Source organism: Triticum urartu, chromosome 2A (assembly GCF_056163025.1).
Source record: "Triticum urartu cultivar PI428250 chromosome 2A, HENAU_Tu73, whole genome shotgun sequence".
Lineage (NCBI taxonomy): Eukaryota > Viridiplantae > Streptophyta > Magnoliopsida > Poales > Poaceae > Triticum > Triticum urartu.
Window position 1 is genome coordinate 191,361,573 of NC_141874.1, and position 21,901 is coordinate 191,383,473.

Sequence of the window (21,901 nt, forward strand, 5' to 3'; positions counted from 1 at the left end):
GACCGCAAAACATAAATGCAGAGCACCTTTAAAGACCAAGGACTGACTAGACATTGTAATTCATGGTAAAAGAGATCCAGTCAAGTCATACTCAATGTAAACTAACAGTAATGAATGCAAATGACAGCAGTGCTCTCTAACTGGTGCTTTTTTTAATAAGAGGATGATGACTCAGCATAAAAGTAAATAGATAGGCCCTTCGTAGAGGGAAGCAGGGATTTGTAGAGGTGCCAGAGCTCGGTTTTGAAACAGAGGTGAATAATATTTTGAGCGGTATACTTTCATTGTCAACATAACAACCAAGAGATGGAGATATCTTCCATGCTACACACATTATAGGCGGTTTCCAAACAGAATGGTAAAGTTTATACTCCCCCTTCCACCAACAAGCATCAATCCATGGCTTGCTCGAAACAACGAGTGCCTCCAACTAACAAGAGTCCCAGGGGGAGTTTTGTTTGCAATTATTTTGATTTAGTTTGCATAAAGCATGGGACTGGGCATCCCGGTGACCAGCCATTTATCTCGTGAGTGAGGAGTGGAGTCCACTCCTCTTGAGAATAACCCGCCTAACATGGAAGATATAGACAGCCCTAGTTGATACATGAGCTATTCGAGCATACAAAACAGGATATTTATTTGAAGGTTTAGAGTTTGGCACATACAAATTTACTTGTAACGGCAGGTAGATACCGTATATAGGTAGGTATAGTGGACTCATGTGGAATAACTTTGGGGTTTAAGGGATTGGATGCACAAGCAGTATTCCTGCTTAGTACAGGTGAAGGCTAGCAAAAGACTGGGAAGCGACCAGCTAGAGAGCGACAACAATCATGAACATGCATTAAAATTAATCAACACCGAATGCAAGCATGAGTAGGATATAATCCACCATGAACATAAATATCGTGAAGGCTACGTTGATTTTGTTTCAACTACATGCGTGAACATGCGCCAAGTCAAGTCACTTAAATCACTCAGAGGAGGATACCACCCTATCATACCACATCATAACCATTTTAATAGCATGTTGGCATGCAAGGTAAACCATTATAACTCACAACTAATCAAGCATGGCACAAGAAACTATGATCTCTAATTGTCATTGCAAACATGTTTATTCATAATAGGCTGAATCAGGAACGATGAACTAATCATATTTACAAAAACAAAAGAGGTCGATTTCATACCAGCTTTTCTCATCTCAGTTAGTCCATCATATATCATCATAATTGCCTTTCACTTGCACGACCGAATGATGTGAATAATAATAATAGTGCATGTGCATTGGACTAAGCTAGAATCTGCAAGCATTCAATAAACAGGAGAAGACAAGGCAATATGGGCTCCTTTGTTAGATAAACAATAATGCATATAAGAGTCACTTCAACAATTTAATTATGGTCTTCTCCTATCGACCCCCAAAGAAAAGAAAAGAAATAAAACTATTTACACGGGAAAGCTCCCAACAAGCAAAAAGAAGAAATTGAAATCTTTTTGGGTTTTCTTTTTAATTACTACTACAAGCATGGAAATTAAACTAACTAAAAGCTACAACTTTTTTTTGGTTTTTCTTGAGGTTTATTAAACACACAAGAAGAAAGCATAAAAAGGAAAGTAAACTAGCATGGATGATACAATGAAAAAGTATGAGCACCGACATCTAGCAATGAGTGTGTGAACATAAATGTAATGTCGGTGGGAAATATGTACTCCCCCAAGCTTAGGCTTTTGGCCTAAGTTGGTCTATGGCCACGGCTGGCCTGGCGGATATCCATAATAGTAGCTGGGGTCATACTGCGATGCAGCGGCTATCGCCTGCTGAGCTACAGCGTGGCGACGAGCAGCGTCCTCTCTCCTCTCATACTCATCTGCCTCCTCTCTGGTAATAGTATATCCTCCTCCTGCCTGATAATCAAAGAAGGCAGGAGCAGGGAGAGTAATATGGACAGCACGGCGTCTTTCAAAGATTAGTCGATACTAGAGAGGTGATTCGTTCCTCTCGACAAACTGGTGGTGAACCATAGCATTAAAATCTAGATAAGCAGGAGGTAATTCAATATCATCTTCGTGTATGGCTATACCAAGAAAATTAGCTATGCGGGTTGCATAAATTCCACCAATGAAATCTCCATTAAGTCTATTAAGATGCAACCTACGTGCAACAATGGCTCCCAAATTATATGATTTGTCTCCTGACACAGCACTCCTAAGAATACTGAGATCGGGGACACACATGTGACATGCCTCATCTTTACCATTAATGCATCTACCTATGAAGAGAGCAAAATAATGTATAGCAGGAAAGTGAATGCTCCCTATGGTAGCTTGTGTAATATCTCTAGATTCTCCCACAGTTATGCTAGCAAGAAAATCTCTAAATTCCGATTTGCGAGGATCCCTTATACTACCCCATTATGGAAGTTTGCATGCAGTGGTAAAATCCTCTAAGTCCATAGTGTAAGATTTATCATAAAGATCAAACAGGACAGTTGGAGAATTACGTGAAGTTGAAAATTCAAACCTCCTCACAAAGGTGCTGGTGAGGTTGTGATACTGGCTGCACTTCTCTTCCTCGAAGCTCACAAGATCAGCGTTACGCAAATATGCGTTGAATTCTTCCTTAATTCCCGCTCGATCCATAAAGTTCTCAGAAGGCCATTCACAAGGACGCACTGGAGCGTCTCTTGGTGGCTCTTCATCAGCATCACGCATTGCAAGCCTGGGTCCTTGCTTCCTTGAAGAACCACCTTGGAACATTTTCCTAAGCATTTTTCCTTCTCTAAAAAATTCTGAAATTTTTTAGTAACTTCAAAATAAAAGTAAACCAAACTCAATAATATTGATAGCAACTACTCCTACAAGTGCCTAGAGCCTATATCATGCATCAAAACTACTTGGAACCATATAAATTTGACATGCAAGCTCAAGAACAGGGTCACCTAAGCAGCAAAAATTTGCAATGAATAAAGCACTAGAACAAAAACTAATTGGACCAATGGAGGAGTCACATACCAAGGAACAATCTCCCCAAGAAGTTTTGTGAGAGGTGCTTTGAGCAAGGAGATCGAAAATGGCAGCAAAATGAGCTTGGGCTCGGGTTTGAGCTGGTTATTCATGTTTGGGGGAGGAAGAAGGAGTGTATGGGTGAAAGGATAAGTGGAGGAGGGCCACCGTGGGCCTACGAGGCAGGGGGGCGCGCCCAGGGGGTAGGACGCGCCCACCACCCTCGTGGGCAGGTGGTTGACCCCCTGCTGTGTTCTTAGTGCCAAATATTCTCAAATATTCTAGAAAAAATCATATTTAAATTTCAGGGCATTTGGAGAACTTTTTTTCGAGGTATTTTTATATTGCACGGATAATCAGATAACAGACAGAAAAATATTTATTTTTATTTTATTTAATATAAATAACAGGAAGTAAAAGTGAGGTACAGAAGGTTGTGCCTTCTAGTTTCATCCATCTCATGATCATCAAATGGAATCCACTAACAAGGTTGATCAAGTCTTGTTAACGAACTCATTCCGAATAACATGGAACCAGAGAAATTTCGAATAACACTATGTTACCTCAACGGGGATATGCACATCCCCAATAATAAGAATATCATATTTCTTCTTGACAGTAGGAAGAGGAAATTCAAAACCTCCAAAAATAATCGATGGAATTTTTCCAATAGAGTTGATACTATAAACTTGAGGTTGTTTCCTCGGAAAGTGTACCGTATGCTCATTACCATTAACATGAAAAGTGACATTGCCTTTAGTGCAATCAATAACAGCCCCTGCAGTATTCAAAAAGGGTCTTCCAAGAATAATAGACATACTATCATCCTCGGGAATATCAAGAATAACAAAGTCCGTTAAAATAGTAATGTTTGCAACTACAACAGGCACATCCTCACAAATACTGACAGGTATAGCAGTTGATTTATCAGCCATTTGCAAAGATATTTCAGTAGGTGTCAACTTATTCAAATCAATTCTACGATATAAAGAGAGAGGCATAACACTAACACCGGCTGCAAGATCACATAAAGCAATTTTAACATAGTTTCTTTTAATAGAGCATGGTATAATGGGCACTCCTGGATCTCCAAGTTTCTTTGGTATTCCACCTTTAAAAGTATAATTAGCAAGCATGGTGGAAATTTCAGCTTCTGGTATCTTTCTTTTATTTGTAATAATATCTTTCATGTACTTAGCATAAGGATTGGTTTTGAGTATATCGGTTAATCTCATACGCAAAAAGATAGGTCTAATCATTTCAGCAAAGCGCTCAAAATCCTCATCGTCCTTTTTCTTGGATGGTTTGGGAGGAAAGGGCATGGGTTTCTGAACCCATGGTTCTCTTTCATTACCATGTTTCCTAGCAACAAAGTCTTTCTTATCATAACGTTGATTCTTTGATTGTGGGTTATCAAGATCAACAGCAGGTTCAATTTCTATGTCATTATCATTACTAGGTTGAGCATCATTATGAACATTATCATTAACATTATCACTAGTTTTAGGTTCATTACCAGATTGTGTTTCAGCATCAGAAATAGAAATATCATTTGGATTCTTAGGTGTTTCAACAATAGGATCACTAGAAGCATGCAAAGTCTTATCATTTTTCTTTTTCTTCTTTTTAGAAGAACTAGGTACATCTATATTATTTCTCTGAGAATCTTGCTCAATTCTCTTAGGGTGGCCTTCAGGATACAAAGGTTCCTGAGTCATCTTACTAGTTCTAGTAGCCACTCTAACAGCATTATCATTATCTTTACTATTCAATTCACTGAGCAAATCATTTTGAGCTTTAAGTACTTGTTCTACCTGAGTGGTAACCATAGAAGCATGTTTACTAATAAGTTTAAGTTCACCTTTAACATTAGCCATATAATCACCCAAGTGTTCAAGCATATTTGAATTGTATTTCAATTGTCTACCAAAATAAGCATTAAAGTCTTCTTTCTTAGCCGTAAATTTATCAAACTCATCTAAGCATGGGCTAGCAAATTTAGTAAATGGGATTATAGCTTTGTCATATATATCGAGAGAATTTACCTTTACTACATGTGTCGGTTTATCAAGACCATGAGTTTCTTCAATAGGTAAAGGATTAAGATTATATGTTTCTTCAACAGGCGGTAAATTAAGACCATGTATTTCTTCAATAGGAGGTAAATTCTTAACATCTTCAGCTTTAATACCTTTTTCTTTCATAGATTTATTTGCCTCTTGCATATCTTCAGGACTGAGAAATAGAATACCCCTTTTCTTCAGAGTTGGTTTAGGAATAGGCTCAGGAATTGGCTCGAGGTGTCCAATTATTTTCATTTGTCAACATATTATTCAATAGAATTTCAGCTTCATCCGGTGTTCTTTCCCTGAAAATAGAACCAGCACAACTATCTAGGTAATCTCTGGAGGCATCGGTTAGTCCATTATAAAAGATATCAAGTATTTCATTTTTCTTAAGAGGATGATCACGCAAAGCATTAAGTAATTGGAGAAGCCTCCCCAAGCTTGTGGGAGACTCTCTTCTTCAATTTGCACAAAATTATATATATCCCTTAAAGTAGCTTGTTTCTTATGAGCAGGGAAATATTTAGCAGAGAAGTAATAAATCATATCCTGGGGACTACGCACACAACCAGGATCAAGAGAATTAAACCATATCTTAGCATCACCCTTTAATGAGAACGGAAATATTTTAAGGATGTAAAAGTAACGAGTTCTCTCATCTTTAGTAAACAGGGTAGCTATATCATTCAATTTAGTAAGATGTGCCACAACAGTTTCAGATTCATAACCATGAAAAGGATCAGATTCAACCAAAGTAATTATATCAGGATCAACAGAGAATTCATAATCCTTATCAGTAACAAAGATAGGTGAAATAGCAAAAGCAGGGTCAGGTTTCATTCTAGCATTTAGAGATTGCTTACTCCATTTAGATAATAACCTTTTGAGTTCATTTCTATTTTGGCAAGCTAAAATAGCTAAAGAAGATTCTTGATCAAAAACATAACCCTTAGGAATAACAAGTGATTCTTCATCATCACTTTCATCAGTATCATCAGATTCAATATTTTCAATTTCTCTAGCCCTAGCAAGTTGTTCATCAAGAAAATCACTAAGTGACATAGTAGTATTAGGCATAGAGGTAGTTTCATCATAAGTATCATGCATAGCAGAAGTGGCATCATCAATAACATGCGACATATTAGAACGAATAGCAGAAGTAGGTGTAGGTGTCACAAACTTACTCATAACAGAAGGTGAATCAAGTGTAGAGCTAGATGGCAGTTCCTTACCTCCCCTCGTAGTTGAGGGATAGATCTTGGTTTTTGGATCTCTCAAGTTCTTCATAATGATAAGCAGATATATATATATATATATCCCAAGTGACTCAAAGAATAGAGCTATGCTCCCCGGCAACGGCGCCAGAAAATAGTCTTGATAACCCACAAGTATAGGGGATCACAACAGTTTTCGAGGGTAAAGTATTCAACCCAAATTTATTGATTCGACACAAGGGGAGCCAAAGAATACTCTCAAGTATTAGCCGCTGAGTTGTCAATTCAACCACACCTGGAAACTTAATATCTGCAGCAAAGTGTTTAGTAGCAAAGTAATATGATAGTAGTGGTAACGGTACCAAAAGGTAACGGTAGTAAAAGCAATGTTTTTGGTATTTTGTAGTGATGATAGAAATAGCAACGGGAAAGTAAATAAGCGAAGAACAATATGTGGAAAGCTCGTAGGCAATGGATCGGTGATGGAGAATTATGCCGGATGCGGTTCATCATGCAACAGTCATAACCTAGGGTGACACAGAACTAGCTCCAGTTCATTGATATAATGTAGGCATGTATTCCGAATATAGTCATACGTGCTTATGGAAAAGAACTTGCATGACATCTTTTGTCCTACCCTCCCGTGGCAGCGGGGTCCTTACGGAAACTAAGGGATATTAAGGCCTCCTTTTAATAGAGAACCGGAACAAAGCATTAACACATAGTGAATACATGAACTCCTCAAAGTACGGTCATCACCGGTAAGTATCCCGATTATTGTCACTTCGGGGTTAACGGATCATAACACATAATAGGTGACTATAGACTTGCAAGATAGGATCAAGAACACTCATATATTGATGCAAACATAATAGGTTCAGATCTGAAATCATGGCACTCGGGCCCTAGTGACAAGCATTAAGCATAGCAAAGTCATAGCAACATCAATCTCAGAACATAGTGGACACTAGGGATCAAACCCTAACAAAACTAACTCGATTACATGATAGATCCCATCCAACCCATCACCGTCCAGCAAGCCTACGATGGAATTACTCACGCACGATGGTGAGCATCATGAAATTGGTGATGGAGGATGGTTGATGATGACGATGGCGACGGATTCCCCTCTCTGGTGCCCCGAACGGACTCCAGATCAGCCCTCCCGAGAGGTTTTAGGGCTTGGCGGCGGCTCTGTATCGTAAAACGTGATGATTTCTTCTCCTTGATTTTTTCTCCCCGAAACTCAATATATGGAGGTGGAGTTGGAGTCGGAGAGGCAACAGGGGGCCCACGAGGTAGGGGGCGTGCCCTAGGGGGGCAGGCGCGCCTTCTACCCTCGCGGAGAGGTGGTGGGCCCCCTGGCCTTCATCTTTTGCAGGTATTTTTCTTATTTTCTGAAAAGTGGTTGCGTGAAGTTTCAGGTCATTCTGAGAATGTTTGCTCGTGCACATAAATAACACCATGGTAATTCTGCTGAAAACAGCATCAGTCCGGGTTAGTTCCATTCAAATCATGCAAGTTAGAGTCCAAAACAAGGGCAAAAGTGTTTGGAAAAGTAGATACGTTGGAGAGGTATCAGGCACCGAAGCAGGTTTCTCGGTCGCTGGCACCCGTTTAATGCCAGCAGGCGGACGAACGAGCAATCAGTTTGAATGCGGTACATACTCGCCCCGTCTCGTCCAGTCACGTCGCTCCAGCATTGAACATACGTGGAGACAGGACGCGGTGCAGGTGGCACTCTCGGTTGGGGTGCCGCTTCAATGCTGGTTCAAGTGAGAGGCTGCGTTTGCTTTAGGGTAAAAAATCACAAAACTGACCCTTTGGCCAAAGTTCGGCACAAAATGGCCCTCTTTTGAAAATATTTCATAAAATGGCCCTACACGCATGACGCCCGCACCCGCGGCGCCATGCTAGATACCATAACGCCTCGGTCAAGGGTGCCATACTGGTCAGCGCTGACTTGCCACGTTGGCAAGGCATGCCACCATGGCGCCCCAGGCCAGGGCGCCGTGCTGATGGTCATGACGCCCCCGCTCAGGGCGCCATGCCCCTTGCGTGAACAAAACAGAGTCTCCCCTGTTTTCCCCTCCACAAACCCTCACTTTTCCCCTTCTCCACCCCGGCCGCCCCACTCAAGCCCCTACCTAATGACCACAAAATTTCGTGGATCGGAGCTCCAAATCGGTGATTTATCCTTCCCTTCGACCCCTCAAGGCATTCTCCATCATTCCTACTCTTTTTGTTGGTTGAAATCTCCACATTGTGGGGATTTGGGGAAACCCTAGGTCATCCAATTTTGCTATTTTTGTTGATGCATTTTGGTGTTTATGATTCTAGATGGCGAGGATCGTCAATGTGCATCATGTGGACTTTGTCTCCTTTGAGAAGGGAGATGCGGAGTATGGTGACCCGAAGAAGAAGCCAGTAGTGATGGTGTTTCCCACAAGTCCTAGCCTTGAGGAGGTTTTGGTTGAGCTTCGAAGAAGGTTGATTGGATGGAAGAAAGCGATGGAGTAGACTTAATCGGAAGCTATAATGTTGGGTAAAGGCAACATATTCGTTGGAAGATAATGCCTCTTGACTCCGAGTTTCATTGGGAAGCATATAAAGAGAGTGTGTTAGCCTCACAAGATAAATCATTTGAGTTATTTGCCACAAAGGTTGTTCATGCTCGGCTGCACATTGATTTGAATCGGTGTGCATCTTCATATGATGTTAGAAGCCCGGTTCGAGATTCAACACATGTCACTCCGGATGTGCATGACACAACAATGAGCCAACCTCAATGACCCAATGTTTGAGCCCCGGCAGGAATGGCCAAGTTGATAATGAAGACTTGCACATGGATGGTGGTGAGTTTGAGGGTGATGAATCGGAGGCTTATCTTCATGACCATTATGTTGGTGATGTTGAGGCAAATTGCATGGAAGAGGACATGGACCATGAGATTCCATACAATAGGTCCTATGCGTGGGACTCGGAGGATGAAGGCCCGGGGCGCCATGCTCTCAACTAGCTCTTTGCTGATGCTGCTGCTGGCTATTTGCTGAGTACTACTGCTGCTATTGCTGGAGTTTTTGCTGATGCTTCAAGAACATTAAGTGGAAGAGAACCATCACAAATGCATCAAGTTTCATGCATTGTTCACCACAAATGCATCAAGTCTCATACATAGTTTGAGACAAAGTTTCATACATAGTTCGAGACAAAGTTTCATACATAGTTCGAGACAAAGTTTCATACATAGTTCTGTTGGGTTTCGTAGTAATTTCAAAAAAATTCCTACGCACACGCAAGATCATGGTGATGCATAGCAACGAGAGGGGAGAGTGTGATCTACGTACCCTTGTAGACCGACAGCGGAAGCGTTAGCACAACGCGGTTGATGTAGTCGTACGTCTTCACGGCCCGACTGACCAAGCACCGAAACTACGGCGCCTCCGAGTTTTAGCACACGTTCAGCTCGATGACGATCCCTGGACTCCGATCCAGCAAAGTGTCGGGGAAGAGTTCCGTCAGCACGACGGCGTGGTGACGATCTTGATGTTCTACCGTCGCAGGGCTTCGCCTAAGCACCGCTACAATATTATCGAGGATTATGGTGGAAGGGGGCACCGCACACGGCTAAGAAAACGATCACGTGGATCAACTTGTGTGTCTAGGGGGTGCCCCTACCTCCGTATATAAAGGTTCAAGGGAGGGGGGCCGGCCGGCCAGGAGAGGCGCGCCAGGAGGAGTCCGAATAGGATTCATGGAGGGGGGGGGGAAGAGGAGAGAGAGGAGGAAGGGGGGCCGGCCCCCTCTCCTTGTCCAATTCGGACCAAGGGGGGAGGGGCGCGCGGCCCATCTCTGGCCACCTCTCCTCTCTTCCACTAAGGCCCACTAAGGCCCATATACCTCCCGGGGGGGTTCCGGTAACCTCCCGGTACTCCGGTAAAATCCCGATTTCACCCGGAACAATTCCGATATCCAAAAATAGGCTTCCAATATATCAATCTTTATGTCTCGACCATTTCGAGACTCCTCGTCATGTCCGTGATCACATCCGGGACTCCGAACAACCTTCGGTACATCAAAATGCATAAACTCATAATATAACTGTCATCGTAACCTTAAGCGTGCGGACCCTACGGGTTCGAGAACAATGTAGACATGACCGAGACACGTCTCCGGTCAATAACCAATAGCGGAACCTGGATGCTCATATTGGCTCCTACATATTCTACGAAGATCTTTTATCGGTCAGACCGCATAACAACATACGTTGTTCCCTTTGTCATCGGTATGTTACTTGCCCGAGATTCGATCGTTGGTATCTCAATACCTAGTTCAATCTCGTTACCGGCAAGTCTCTTTACTCGTTTCGTAATACATCATCTCGCAACTAACTCATTAGTTGCAATGCTTGCAAGGCTTATGTGATGTGCATTACCGAGAGGGCCCAGAGATACCTCTCCGACAATCGGAGTGACAAATCCTAATCTCGAAATACGCCAACCCAACATGTACCTTTGGAGACACCTGTAGAGCTCCTTTATAATCACCCAGTTACGTTGTGACTTTTGGTAGCACACAAAGTGTTCCTCCGGTAAACGGGAGTTGCATAATCTCATAGTCATAGGAACATGTATAAGTCATGAAGAAAGCAATAGCAACATACTAAACGATCGAGTGCTAAGCTAACGGAATGGGTCAAGTCAATCACATCATTCTCCTAATGATGTGATCCCGTTAATCAAATAAAAACTCTCTGTTCATGGTTAGGAAACATAACCATCTTTGATTAACGAGCTAGTCAAGTAGAGGCATACTAGTGACACTCTGTTTGTCTATGTATTCACACATGTATTATGTTTCCGGTTAATACAATTCTAGCATGAATAATAAACATTTATCATGATATAAGGAAATAAATAATAACTTTATTATTGCCTCTAGGGCATATTTCCTTCAAGTTCACCACAAATGCATCAAGTATCATACATAGTTCACCACAAATGCATCATTTCCTTTCTTTCCCCCTCTTAGCCGGTGCAGCATCCTTCCCCTTCACTAAGTGCCTTCTCCTCTGCAGTGGCACCTCCACCACCTCCTCCTCCTCCTCTGAAGTGGCCTCGATCACCGGGGCCTTACGTGCCTTCCCGTCATATTTGTGCGGAGTATACTTTCCATGCCTTTGACTAGGCTGGGGTGCATCGGGCATCTGCGAGGTGTTGATCTCATCATGGGTCTGTTCATCGCCCTCCTCCCCCTCGCCATCAACCTCGTCGTCGAGTGGGTGTTCTGTGGCACTTGATGATGATCTCGAGCTCGACGTAGAAGGCATGGTGACATCGATGGAGCGGCAGCCTAGTAGAGCACCCAGGCCACGTGCCCAAGACTTGCTCCACTGTGAAATCAAACATGTCAAAGTAAGGAGATAAACATTAACAAGTGTGTATGGAAATCAATTTACGAAGCATCATACCTCAACAAAAGCTTTTAGCATGTTGTACGCCTCATCACCTGGAGGGTACTTGAGTGCCTCGCTAGCGTCGTTCACATGCTTTGAGATCTTGGATTGCTATTCAAAACGACAAAATAAATCATGTTCGATTCAATGTTTCTTATGGTTCCAACTAGAGATAGCGGTAACTTACCACAAAGCGGACAACGGGCACCGATTCATACCGTCTACCATCTCTTATAAGTTTGTTGTACTGCATGTTGGCCATCCGGTTGAACCCTCGAATTGGGTTCATGCAATATGTCATTTGGATCAAATGCCGGCGGGTTTATTTGAGTACGAGTAACGGAACGAAACCACACGAGATAGTGGTTGAATGCTTATGTATCGAAAGCCCGCGGGGGAGGCTTAGAAGTAGGTTCACGCAATGAGAGCTTAGTCTGATTGATCTTGTGCTTGAACTCTTGGATATATATGCCATGCTCACGATTCCACTTCTTTATACTCTTCTGCTTCATCTTGTCCAAGCTGCTTATTCAAATTCATCATGTTAGTTAGTAGCATGAAACAATCAAAAGAATACCTTCAAGTAGTATTAAGCATTTACCTATGCAGATGTATCGAAGTGTCCTTGTACTTTGGCGGGGTCTCCTGATATAAGCCAAACTGTGTCATAACCCGCCGTGGCTGATGAAACTCAACAGCATAGTAACAAATCAATGGGCAACGCATCCGCCATAGGTTTGCTTCTTCATAACACTTTCGGTTCAATCTGAAAGTGAGACTTCTGCCAATATTGCCTGCCATTCTGTATGGCTCCCAGGTCACCTGTAGCGTCAAATAATAAAATAGATGCTTACTATGATTTTTGGAAAACCGAAGGGGCAACGCAGCCAACAAACTAACCTGCTCCGGGGTCATGATGTCGAGCTCGTTGCAATAGTGCAAATACATGGTCTTTGAATTGCCAACAAAACCTTCAACCTTGTCCCACTTATACGCCCATGTAGGCATACGGTGCGGGTCATCATGATCATCCTATGGCTCATAACCAAGACCCGTAGGCGTTGGCCGCCCAACTGGCAAGCGTTCCCAACTCCAGACCGACAAGAGAAGCATGGGACCACCGATATTGGCTTCCTTTGCCTTGGCGGTGTTCTTTGGATCCATGCCCCTACGGCAAGCCTCGTCCAACTACACACAAATAATAGATATGTCAGTACAAACCATATAAAATATCTACATTGTTAAGATACTATGTAAAACTAGTTACCTGCCGATACAAATAAGCTAGTGCCGCCGTACCCCAACTCAGTCCATGTTCCCACCCAGCAAACAACTTTAAACACATAAAGGAAGCATTCACGCCCATGCCATCCGAGAAAAGAGTCCGGCTGACTACATACCACAAGTATGCCCTGCAATACTGTTGCACCGTTTCATCATCAACATCATCCGGGCACTTACTAAGTTCTCAGCAATCCAATGATAACTTGCACCGGCAGACTTTCCTTGCACCCCCGGCTCCTTCCCAATGAGTCCCACCATAGTCTCACGCCATCCCTCTGAATCTGTCCTAAAACAAATAGGCTCTCCTTTGATAGGAAGTCCAGTGATCATTGTAACATCCTGCAAAGTCACCGTCATCTCTCCAGCAAAGAAGTGGAAAGTATGTGTCTCAGGGCACCATCGGTCAACTAGTGCCGTGATCGCACAAGGATTCATCTTCGGCATCGAACGAGACACGAGTGAGACAAATGGGAGAAGCCCAGTCTTCCGGATATACTCCGTGTATCGCTCGTCATATTCCATCTTCTCATGAACTGCATCAGACCTCAAGTGAAGCTGATCAAAAACCCTTCTTTCATCTGCCATGAACCGTGCACGATGAAGTAGATCGTACGATGGATGGATCAGAGAAGCCATCCTACAAAATTACAATGTACATCGTAAGCCTCCTTTTCATTTGTAAATATTGAGAATAATGGAAATATAAACATACATACAGCTGCAAATATCCATATCCATACAACAAATGGATACATACAACTACAAATCTGTACCTAAGCCAAATCATCCATACAAGTGAATATGCACACACACATTTGCACACAACCTTCTATTCTCTATGTCAAATTTGCTACCAAATACATAAAAACTAAAAAAAAACCTACTATAAGTACCAAATACTAATCATACCATACATATCCCTACCCATACATTTCTAATACAAATGCAAATATCAACAAATTTTGAAAAAGGGGATGAACTATGGTTTCTACACATGGGTCAATGCAACAAAATTAACCAATAAAAAGAGGAGAAAGTTGGGGGATTACCTATAGGATTAGGAGGGGAAGAAGATCCACCGGTTTTCCCCTTCGATATGTCCTTCTTGGCCGCGGATTTGGAGGAGGGAAGGGAGGGGCGGCGGGCTGAGCGATGAGAGGAAGAACAGAGACAGAGCCCTCTGTTTCGCTCTGTAGGGAATCCCGACAGCAGGGATATTTTCATCGAAGGGGCATGGCGCCCCGACCCAGGGCATCATGGTTACGCCCATAGCGCTCCCGCCACTGGGGCGTCATGCGACCACAAATGGGCCCAGACGTACCGACGTGGCTGGTCAGCGCCGCGGCATGGCGCCCTTGACTGGGGCGTTATGATGTCTAGCATGGCGCCCCAGGTGCGGGCGCCATGTGGAAAGGGCCATTTTGTGGAAAATTTAAAAAATGGTTCATTTTGTGCTGAACTTTGGCCAAAGGGTCAGTTTTGTGATTTTTCACCGCTCTAGGCCGGCTTGAATGCGGTGACTCTGTAGCGGCGTTGACCACTATTAATGCGCGACAAACTGCTTCATGGGGAAGAAGCGCGGAAGAGGGTTTTGGGCGGGTCCGCGGTGACGGACACCTTGATGACATTGGTCCGAACGTCCGCAAAGCCCCTGATTTATGCTCGGTTTGTTGGATTTTAGACAGCTAAACTGGTCTGTGAACCGACATGATACCGTATTGAATGACAAACTGCGTCTGAACAGCTACACCCAGACATATATGGTGTTTTGATGGTCCGCGTTGAAATGCCCTTTTTTTGCATGGTAATACGTGTCTCATTCATATCATAAAGAACAAAGTACAAATCACGTAAAGACCGACATGACAATACTGAAAAGATAGTAGAACATCTCTGAGCTTGACACCAACGCTCGTCAACTGCTTCCGGCACCACCACAGCAGCCACCGAAAAAAAGAATGACGAATCACCACCCCACCCGAGCTCGACGCGGCTCCATCGCTGATATGCAACTTTGCGGACCTCCAAAGTGGCTCACCAAAAGTGAAGTCCTTGCCGTTAAACGAATCAAACCGGGGCAACACCCCGGACACGCCATCGAACTCCAGATCTGGCACTCCACCATGACTAAGACGCCGAAGGAGGAAACCATACCTTCCATCCACAAACCACGAACCCAGTAGATATTCCGTCTTCCAGATGTCGTCGATGCAGACCACAATCTACATCCGCTCCTGGACTACCTCCCAAGCTTTCAGATGTCGTTGAAATGCCCTTTAACCCAACCGATCGGTGCAGCGCGAGGTAATTATGACAAGTTGCCAAGTAGTAGTACACGTCATAAGTTTTCTTTTTTTTTTTTGCGGGTGAAAGAAAAAAACTTATGTCGAGTACAACAATTTAGCACAGCGTACACGGCTCTTTTGGCTTTACAAACACGAATTTGCTTCCTTGCCTCTAAATTGCACCGTAGTCCAATGCCCAAGTTGCCAACTTTTTTTTTCTGAGACACAAGCCAAGTTGCCAACTACACAACGTCCTCGTTAATTACGACCAGGCCCGCTCCTTCAAGCAAGGCAAGTCGGCCGTGGGCCGAACTTCCTTCCGACCCGAACCCTACGACCGTTACATCGACAACGAGTCCAGGTCGGCCACGCCCGTGCCCCCGGCGACTTGGAGCGGGCGAATAAACCCTCGTGGATGCCCTCTTCTCCAAGAAAGGACCGAGGAGGCACCAGCGTGGACAGCAAACAAATATCGCAAAGCAGGGGAAGCAAAAGCAGAGCCGTCGTCGCCTCCGAACCCCACACCGTCGCATCTCAGTTCCAATCCCTCCCGCCGCCGCCGCCGCTGCCGCCGCGCCCCGCCTCCCTCGGCCCCGCGGATCGCGGCTCCGGTCCCGAGTCTCCTCTCCGCTCCGCCCTCCGGGGGTTCGGTCTGGTCCGCCCTTGCGTGGACGGGCTCTCCTGGGGTTTTGGCGGTGGCTGGCATGCTCTCCGGCGACCTGGTGCGGTGAACCCGATGCTGCGCCTACTGTCGGTCGGTGAGAGGTGCGTTTCTTCTTCTTCTCGTCTCTCCGTTTATGTCGGCGGTTCTTGTAGAGGGGAAGGTGGATCTTCTTGGGGAGTTTTCAGACTGAAAACGACACGGCTTTGCTGAATTCGTTTGCCGATTTATATATGGTACAATGCGCTCAACTGTGTACGAATATATTTTATTGTGAGTTGCTCGCGTGGAATCGGAAGCTGTTGTAGTTTGGAATTTGGGGTTTGTTATTACTGTGATCAATTGGGATTCAAATCTAGCTTAAATATGTCAATTCTGCCACATACTATGCCTGAACACGTGTCCATACCGTTACGTTGGCCTAGATAATTAGTTTGAAACTTTGATGCTTCATGAATGAATGCATTGTCGAAGTTTGCAATTTGATTCCATATATGCTGGATAAATAAAATGGCTAGTATTTTGGGGGAAGTTATGAGATGATTACCTGAACTACATTGCTTCTGCTGTACAATTGAGTTTTAAATTTCACCCTGCAAGTGTCAGATAAGCTTGGAAACTTGCAATATTGATGTTGTGCTCTTACATTTGTGAGCAGGCTGTTGACAACCGGAACAAATAGGCGGACAGCCCGTTTGTCCCAGTCGAGTCACGCCAGTGGTTACTACGCAACAGTGAGGGACAATGGCTTGTCAACAAGGCGAAATATCCCACCCGTCTTCTCTAGAATGTTCTCACATTACAAGGACATTGTCAGAAAGAAAGTTGAGGATCACAACTATAGAAAAAGGTTTTCCAGAGGCTATGGTTCCCTCTCTGGGGCAGTGTCAAATTCATCCGCAAGACAGCAAGGCCAATTGACGTTGAAGCGGCCCAGTCATATGTACTCGTATAGTGGTCCCCGATTCCCGTTGCTGAGCCGAGCAGCCTGTGCGCTAACTCTGTCCTTAACGAGATCACATATCATCCCTGGGGTCGTGGCTTTAGCTTTTGGGAAGATGGCATTGTCGCAGCCTGTCCTGGCAGACTCACGGCCATACATGCCCAAAATGGAAGGCATTGTCACGAGGACACGAGATACTGGCGAGTTGCTGTCAGCCATGGCTAGGTCAGTCTGGGAGGGTATCACTTTGTTTATAAGAGCAGTTCATTTGGCATTCCTGTTCTTCCCTGCAACTGCATTAGCTCCATTTGCTGATAGTTTAAGTATAGAATTTAGAAGAAGGTGGCTTTCTCTTGTACGTCGTACGCTTGAAAAGGCGGGGCCAGCATTCATTAAGTGGGGTCAATGGGCTGCAACTCGCCCTGATCTTTTTCCAAGTGATCTCTGTGTTGAGCTTGCAAAGCTTCACAGCGGAGCTCCGGTGCATGGCTTTGCTTACAGCAAAGCTTCTATTGAGAAGGCATTTGGCCGTAAGCTATCTGAAATATTTGAAACTTTTGAAGAGAATCCTGTAGCTTCTGGAAGCATTGCACAAATACATCGGGCCACATTAAAAGATCGTCCTGACTCGAACTCGACCAGAAAAAAGAAAAGAGATCAACATCCTGTAAAGCATGTTGCAGTTAAGGTGAGGCATCCTGGTGTGGGGGAATCAATCAAGAAGGACTTCTTACTCATCAATTTTATGGCAAAAGTTTCGAACGCCGTCCCTGGATTGAGCTGGCTAAGGCTGGATGAGAGCGTCCGCCAGTTTGCAGTTTTCATGATGTCTCAAGTTGACCTTTCTAGGGAAGCTTCTAATTTGCATCGTTTCAGACACAACTTCCGTAGATGGAGACATGTTTCATTCCCAGAACCATTGTACCCACTTGTCCATCCAGCTGTCCTTATCGAGTCATTTGAGAATGGAGAAAGTGTTGCTCGTTTTGTGGATGAAACTGAAGGAAATTCTCGGATGAAGAAGGACCTTGCCCACATTGGGACATATGCATTTTTGAAGATGCTTCTGGTATGCACGTCTTTTATTTGTTTCCTGTTTTTCTCTTTTCCCCTGAGTGGTGGTTTACTGGCGATTGGTATAGCCATATAGCACCATGGTTAGCCTTAGAAGTATGATCTGTTGTTAATTGTTTATCTGATATATTCCCAGTATAATTCAGCCACTGAATTATTCTTTATCATTCTTCCCTGTTTCTACAGGAGGACAATTTTATTCACGCGGATATGCACCCGGGAAACATTCTTGTCCGTCTAAACGAGACCAAGAATAAGAGGAAAACGTTTTTCAGATCTAAGCCCCATATTGTTTTTCTTGATGTTGGCATGACTGCTGAGCTCTCAGTAGCTGACCGTGATAACTTAAAACAATTCTTCAAGGCGGTTGCTATCAGAGATGGTCGTACGGCTGCTAAGTGTACGTTACGATTATCAGATAACCAGAGCTGTCCAAATCCAGCAGCCTTTACTGAGGTAAAGCATGAAACTTGTAGGCAATATTTAGATCTTAATCAGATTTGATAGTTCTTTACTTGATATGCGATGTTTAAGTGCAGCTACCTTCATTATGGCCATCAGATGTCATCCATCGTATATTATATGTACATGTATTCGTTCTTGTACATAACATCTGGGTGCCTGCATATACAGACATTATGATTATATACAATATCATGCATTTTCATGGAGAGTTCGAAATGATTTATATGCTAAAGAATATGTCATCTAATAGTAGGATTTGGGGTGTGTTAACACAATATTTAACTGGTTTGCTTGGGTTACTCTTGCCTGACCTATGCCAATATAAGGGATTTTGAAGGATCCTTGCCCTCTTGTTAGCTCAGGGATTTTAGGTTCATGTCTTTCTCCCTTCAGCTTAGATGCAGTGCAGTCCAGATATGTTGGCTTCAGTACTAGCTTTTGTATCTTTTATTATCTATTTGCATAACGTATTTTCCACCCAAGCAGTCTAGCTTCAATTTTGTGTCCATTGCTGTATCTCCCAATCAATAACATGCTTGTGGCCTTGTGCAACTCAATATGACTATTTTGGCCTCAGATTCGGAGCTCAAAGTTGCTAATCACTATTGTTAGTTTTTTTTTTTGAGAAAATTGTGTTGATTAGTTGTTTCTACATTAATTTAATCTGGGCCTAATGGTCCTTCTCTGGTAGCTGCATGCATTGACCAGGGGATAAATAATTGGGCGCAGAATCAGTTTTCACGCATTGATAGGAACCTGTACTTTTTATCTAGTCTTTGAGGGTTTCGTCTTGTCTTCTGAAATATTCTGCTATACTACAGATTGCACAATCCTGATGTTTCTACACATTTTTTCCCTTGAATAACAGTACTAATATTTTTTGGTCATGGTAGGAATTGGATAAGACATTTACGTTCTGGGGAACACCGGAGGGAGACGTATTTCATCCTGTCGAATGCATGCATCAATTGCTCGACACAGTTCGTCGCCACAAAGTCAACATTGATGGCAACATCTGTACTGTAATGGTGACCATTTTGGTTCTTGAGGTAATGCACTGTTGTAAAACTTTAAATTGATATCAATATACTTGCTATGTTTCGGTTATTATACTGTGTACAGAAGGAAATTTGACGTCTTTATAACGATCTTTGTTGTTTTCCTCATTTGACAAATTAATTTTTAAATACTTTCTTTGTTCAAGAAAGATGATGTAGACGACAGTTTGGGCACAGTCGGCTATCATGCTACTTTGACCATTATATAAAATTGTGAAAATACATAAAAAACTATATTATGAAAAAATCCTCATAAAGACTGGATCGTGTATTTTCAACCAGAGGTAGTAACTTCCAGGGTTGATTTAATTTTCATCATCACTACATTATACTCCCTCCGTCCCATAATATAAGAGCGTTTTTTGACACTAGTGTAGTGTCAAAAACGCTCTTATATTATGGGACAGAGGGAGTATGTTTTATGCTTAATGGAACTTACCTAAGGAAATAGAACTAGTTTACAGGGTCTAGTCAGTTTGGTTGCTGACCACCCTTTTCTATGCTATACTACAAGCTACTCCCTCCGTTCCTAAATACTTGTCTTTCTAGGCATTTCAACAAGTGACTACATACGGAGCAAAATGAGTGAATCTACACTCTAAAATATGTCTACATACATCCGTATGTAGTAGTCATTTGAAATGTCTAGAAAGACAAGTATTTAGGAACGGAGGGAGTACAATACACTGTGCATAGTATCTGTATGCCCTTACAGGAATTAGGAAGATGGATATTATACTTACCATGGCTATTCATTCTACTGTAGGGGTGGCAACGCAAGCTAGACCCACGCTTTGATATCATGGAAACATTGAAGACTCTACTAATAGAGAAGGAAGTTAAACAACCACCACCAGATTATTTTGGATAAACCATTTTTCAGTTGTCAGAGTACAAGGATCAGGTAATGTGATTTTTATAACATGTATTCTGTCGTTCAAAAGTGCACCATTGTTTTGTGCTAACCAACCTTTTAGCACAAGCACTTGAAATATGATGTTGGCGCAAAAACCCCAGCCCATGGAATAAGCTCATTTGAGTTTCGAGCTATGGATTCTTACCCAACGCTGCAGTTGATTTTCACACTAATTCTATATGGCACGTAATAACAGTGCCTCCGGCCTTTTGTTAGTTGCTGCCGAAATTTGGTGTAGAAATCAAACAGTTCCTCGCGCCTTTTAGGTAGTTTACTGCTGAAATTTGGTGCAGACCATCAACTTATCCTGTGTGCACCAGCTTGTATATCAGAACCATAGTTCTCATATCTGCTGTTTTACATGTACATTGTTTCCATCCGATCTTGCATGATAAAATGGAATTTCAAACTTGCAACTAGGATGTTCATCCGCTCGCAATTCTGATATCTGTTGCATATCTTTTGGCAGATTATCCCAAACACGGCATCAGTGAAAGATGACGACTGCATGGGACAGAAGTTGGAATGCCTAACTCGTGAGGCAAATTAAAGTAACACTCAATGCTGCTACGCACTTGTTCTCCCTCCTTTCTGAAAGTAGTATTAGATGCAACTTACTGCACTGGGTACAGTTTGACAACCTTCAGTGCGAAAATTTTGGCCGCCGCCTTGGGCTGATTCAGTCACGGGGTTCTGTAATCCATCAAATCTCTTTCTAGATGTAGTTACATGATAACTATCATAAACTACGTTGCAGGGTAGTGTGAATTTTAATTCCATGTTAATCCTTCGTACTTGCAGTTTTTTTTTTTTTTGAGGATCACGTACTTGCAGGCGTGCTGTCCCGATGTAAAGTTTGGATTCGGAAGACCATGGCTGTGAATGTCTAAGCTATACTTCCTCCGTAAACTAATATAAGAGTGTTTAGATTACTAAAATAGTGATCTAAACGCTTTTATATTAGTTTACAGAGTGAGTACTTTTTACGTTTTCTGTGAAACCCGTAACTGGTGCAATTTCGCCAACTTCAATTGTGGATTTGATCGCCAACTTCAATTGTTTGTTTCTAAGCTAGTTCTGCCCGTTCAAATATAAGATGTTTTGGATATTTCAATATGGACTACATGAACTGAAATAAATGAACAAATATAATAAAATATAGGGGTATATATATATATATATATATATATATATATATATATATATATATATATATATATATATATTACTACATCCTTATATTTGTGAACAGACGGAGTAGTGACTATCATGTTGACGCCTCGGAGTAAACTTTGGTGATTGGACTGAACAGGCTTTTCCATGGCCCGGAAAGCTAGCGACTTTGTTCGCTCCGTCTGGCCGTTACGTCCTACGTCCTGTGCAAGACCTCAGAGCATATACGACAGTCCGCAAATAATCTCTTCTACATGCCTTAATTAAAAAACCTTAAATTCATAATATTACATGCAATGTA

At 42.8% G+C, this 21,901-nt stretch overlaps 1 protein-coding gene and 1 pseudogene across 1 annotated transcript; one reads left to right on the forward strand and one right to left on the reverse strand.

The window, feature by feature from the left end:
- Nucleotides 1-12,115: 12,115 nt before the first annotated feature.
- LOC147984492 (serine/threonine-protein phosphatase 7 long form homolog) lies at nt 12,116-13,661 on the reverse strand (annotated as a pseudogene).
- A 2,063-nt stretch (nt 13,662-15,724) lies between these two features.
- Nucleotides 15,725-21,420, forward strand: LOC125536700 (uncharacterized). The gene is made up of 6 exons (XM_048699942.2): nt 15,725-16,075; nt 16,630-17,983; nt 18,175-18,444; nt 19,347-19,502; nt 20,278-20,415; nt 20,897-21,420. The coding sequence occupies exons 1-5, from the start codon at nt 15,726-15,728 to the stop codon at nt 20,380-20,382; spliced, it is 2,235 nt and encodes a 744-aa protein (XP_048555899.2). The 5' UTR covers nt 15,725; the 3' UTR covers nt 20,383-20,415; nt 20,897-21,420.
- The last annotated feature ends 481 nt before the right edge of the window (nt 21,421-21,901 follow it).

Bases quoted from the DNA above. Each gene is read 5' to 3' on its own strand.
- LOC125536700 (XM_048699942.2), top strand. From the start codon at position 15,726: ATGCCCTCTTCTCCAAGAAAGGACCGAGGAGGCACCAGCGTGGACAGC. The intron at 16,076-16,629 runs GTGCGTTTCTTC...ATTTGTGAGCAG, and splicing joins CTACTGTCGGTCGGTGAGAG to GCTGTTGACAACCGGAACAA. The intron at 19,503-20,277 runs GTAATGCACTGT...ATTCTACTGTAG, and splicing joins TGACCATTTTGGTTCTTGAG to GGGTGGCAACGCAAGCTAGA.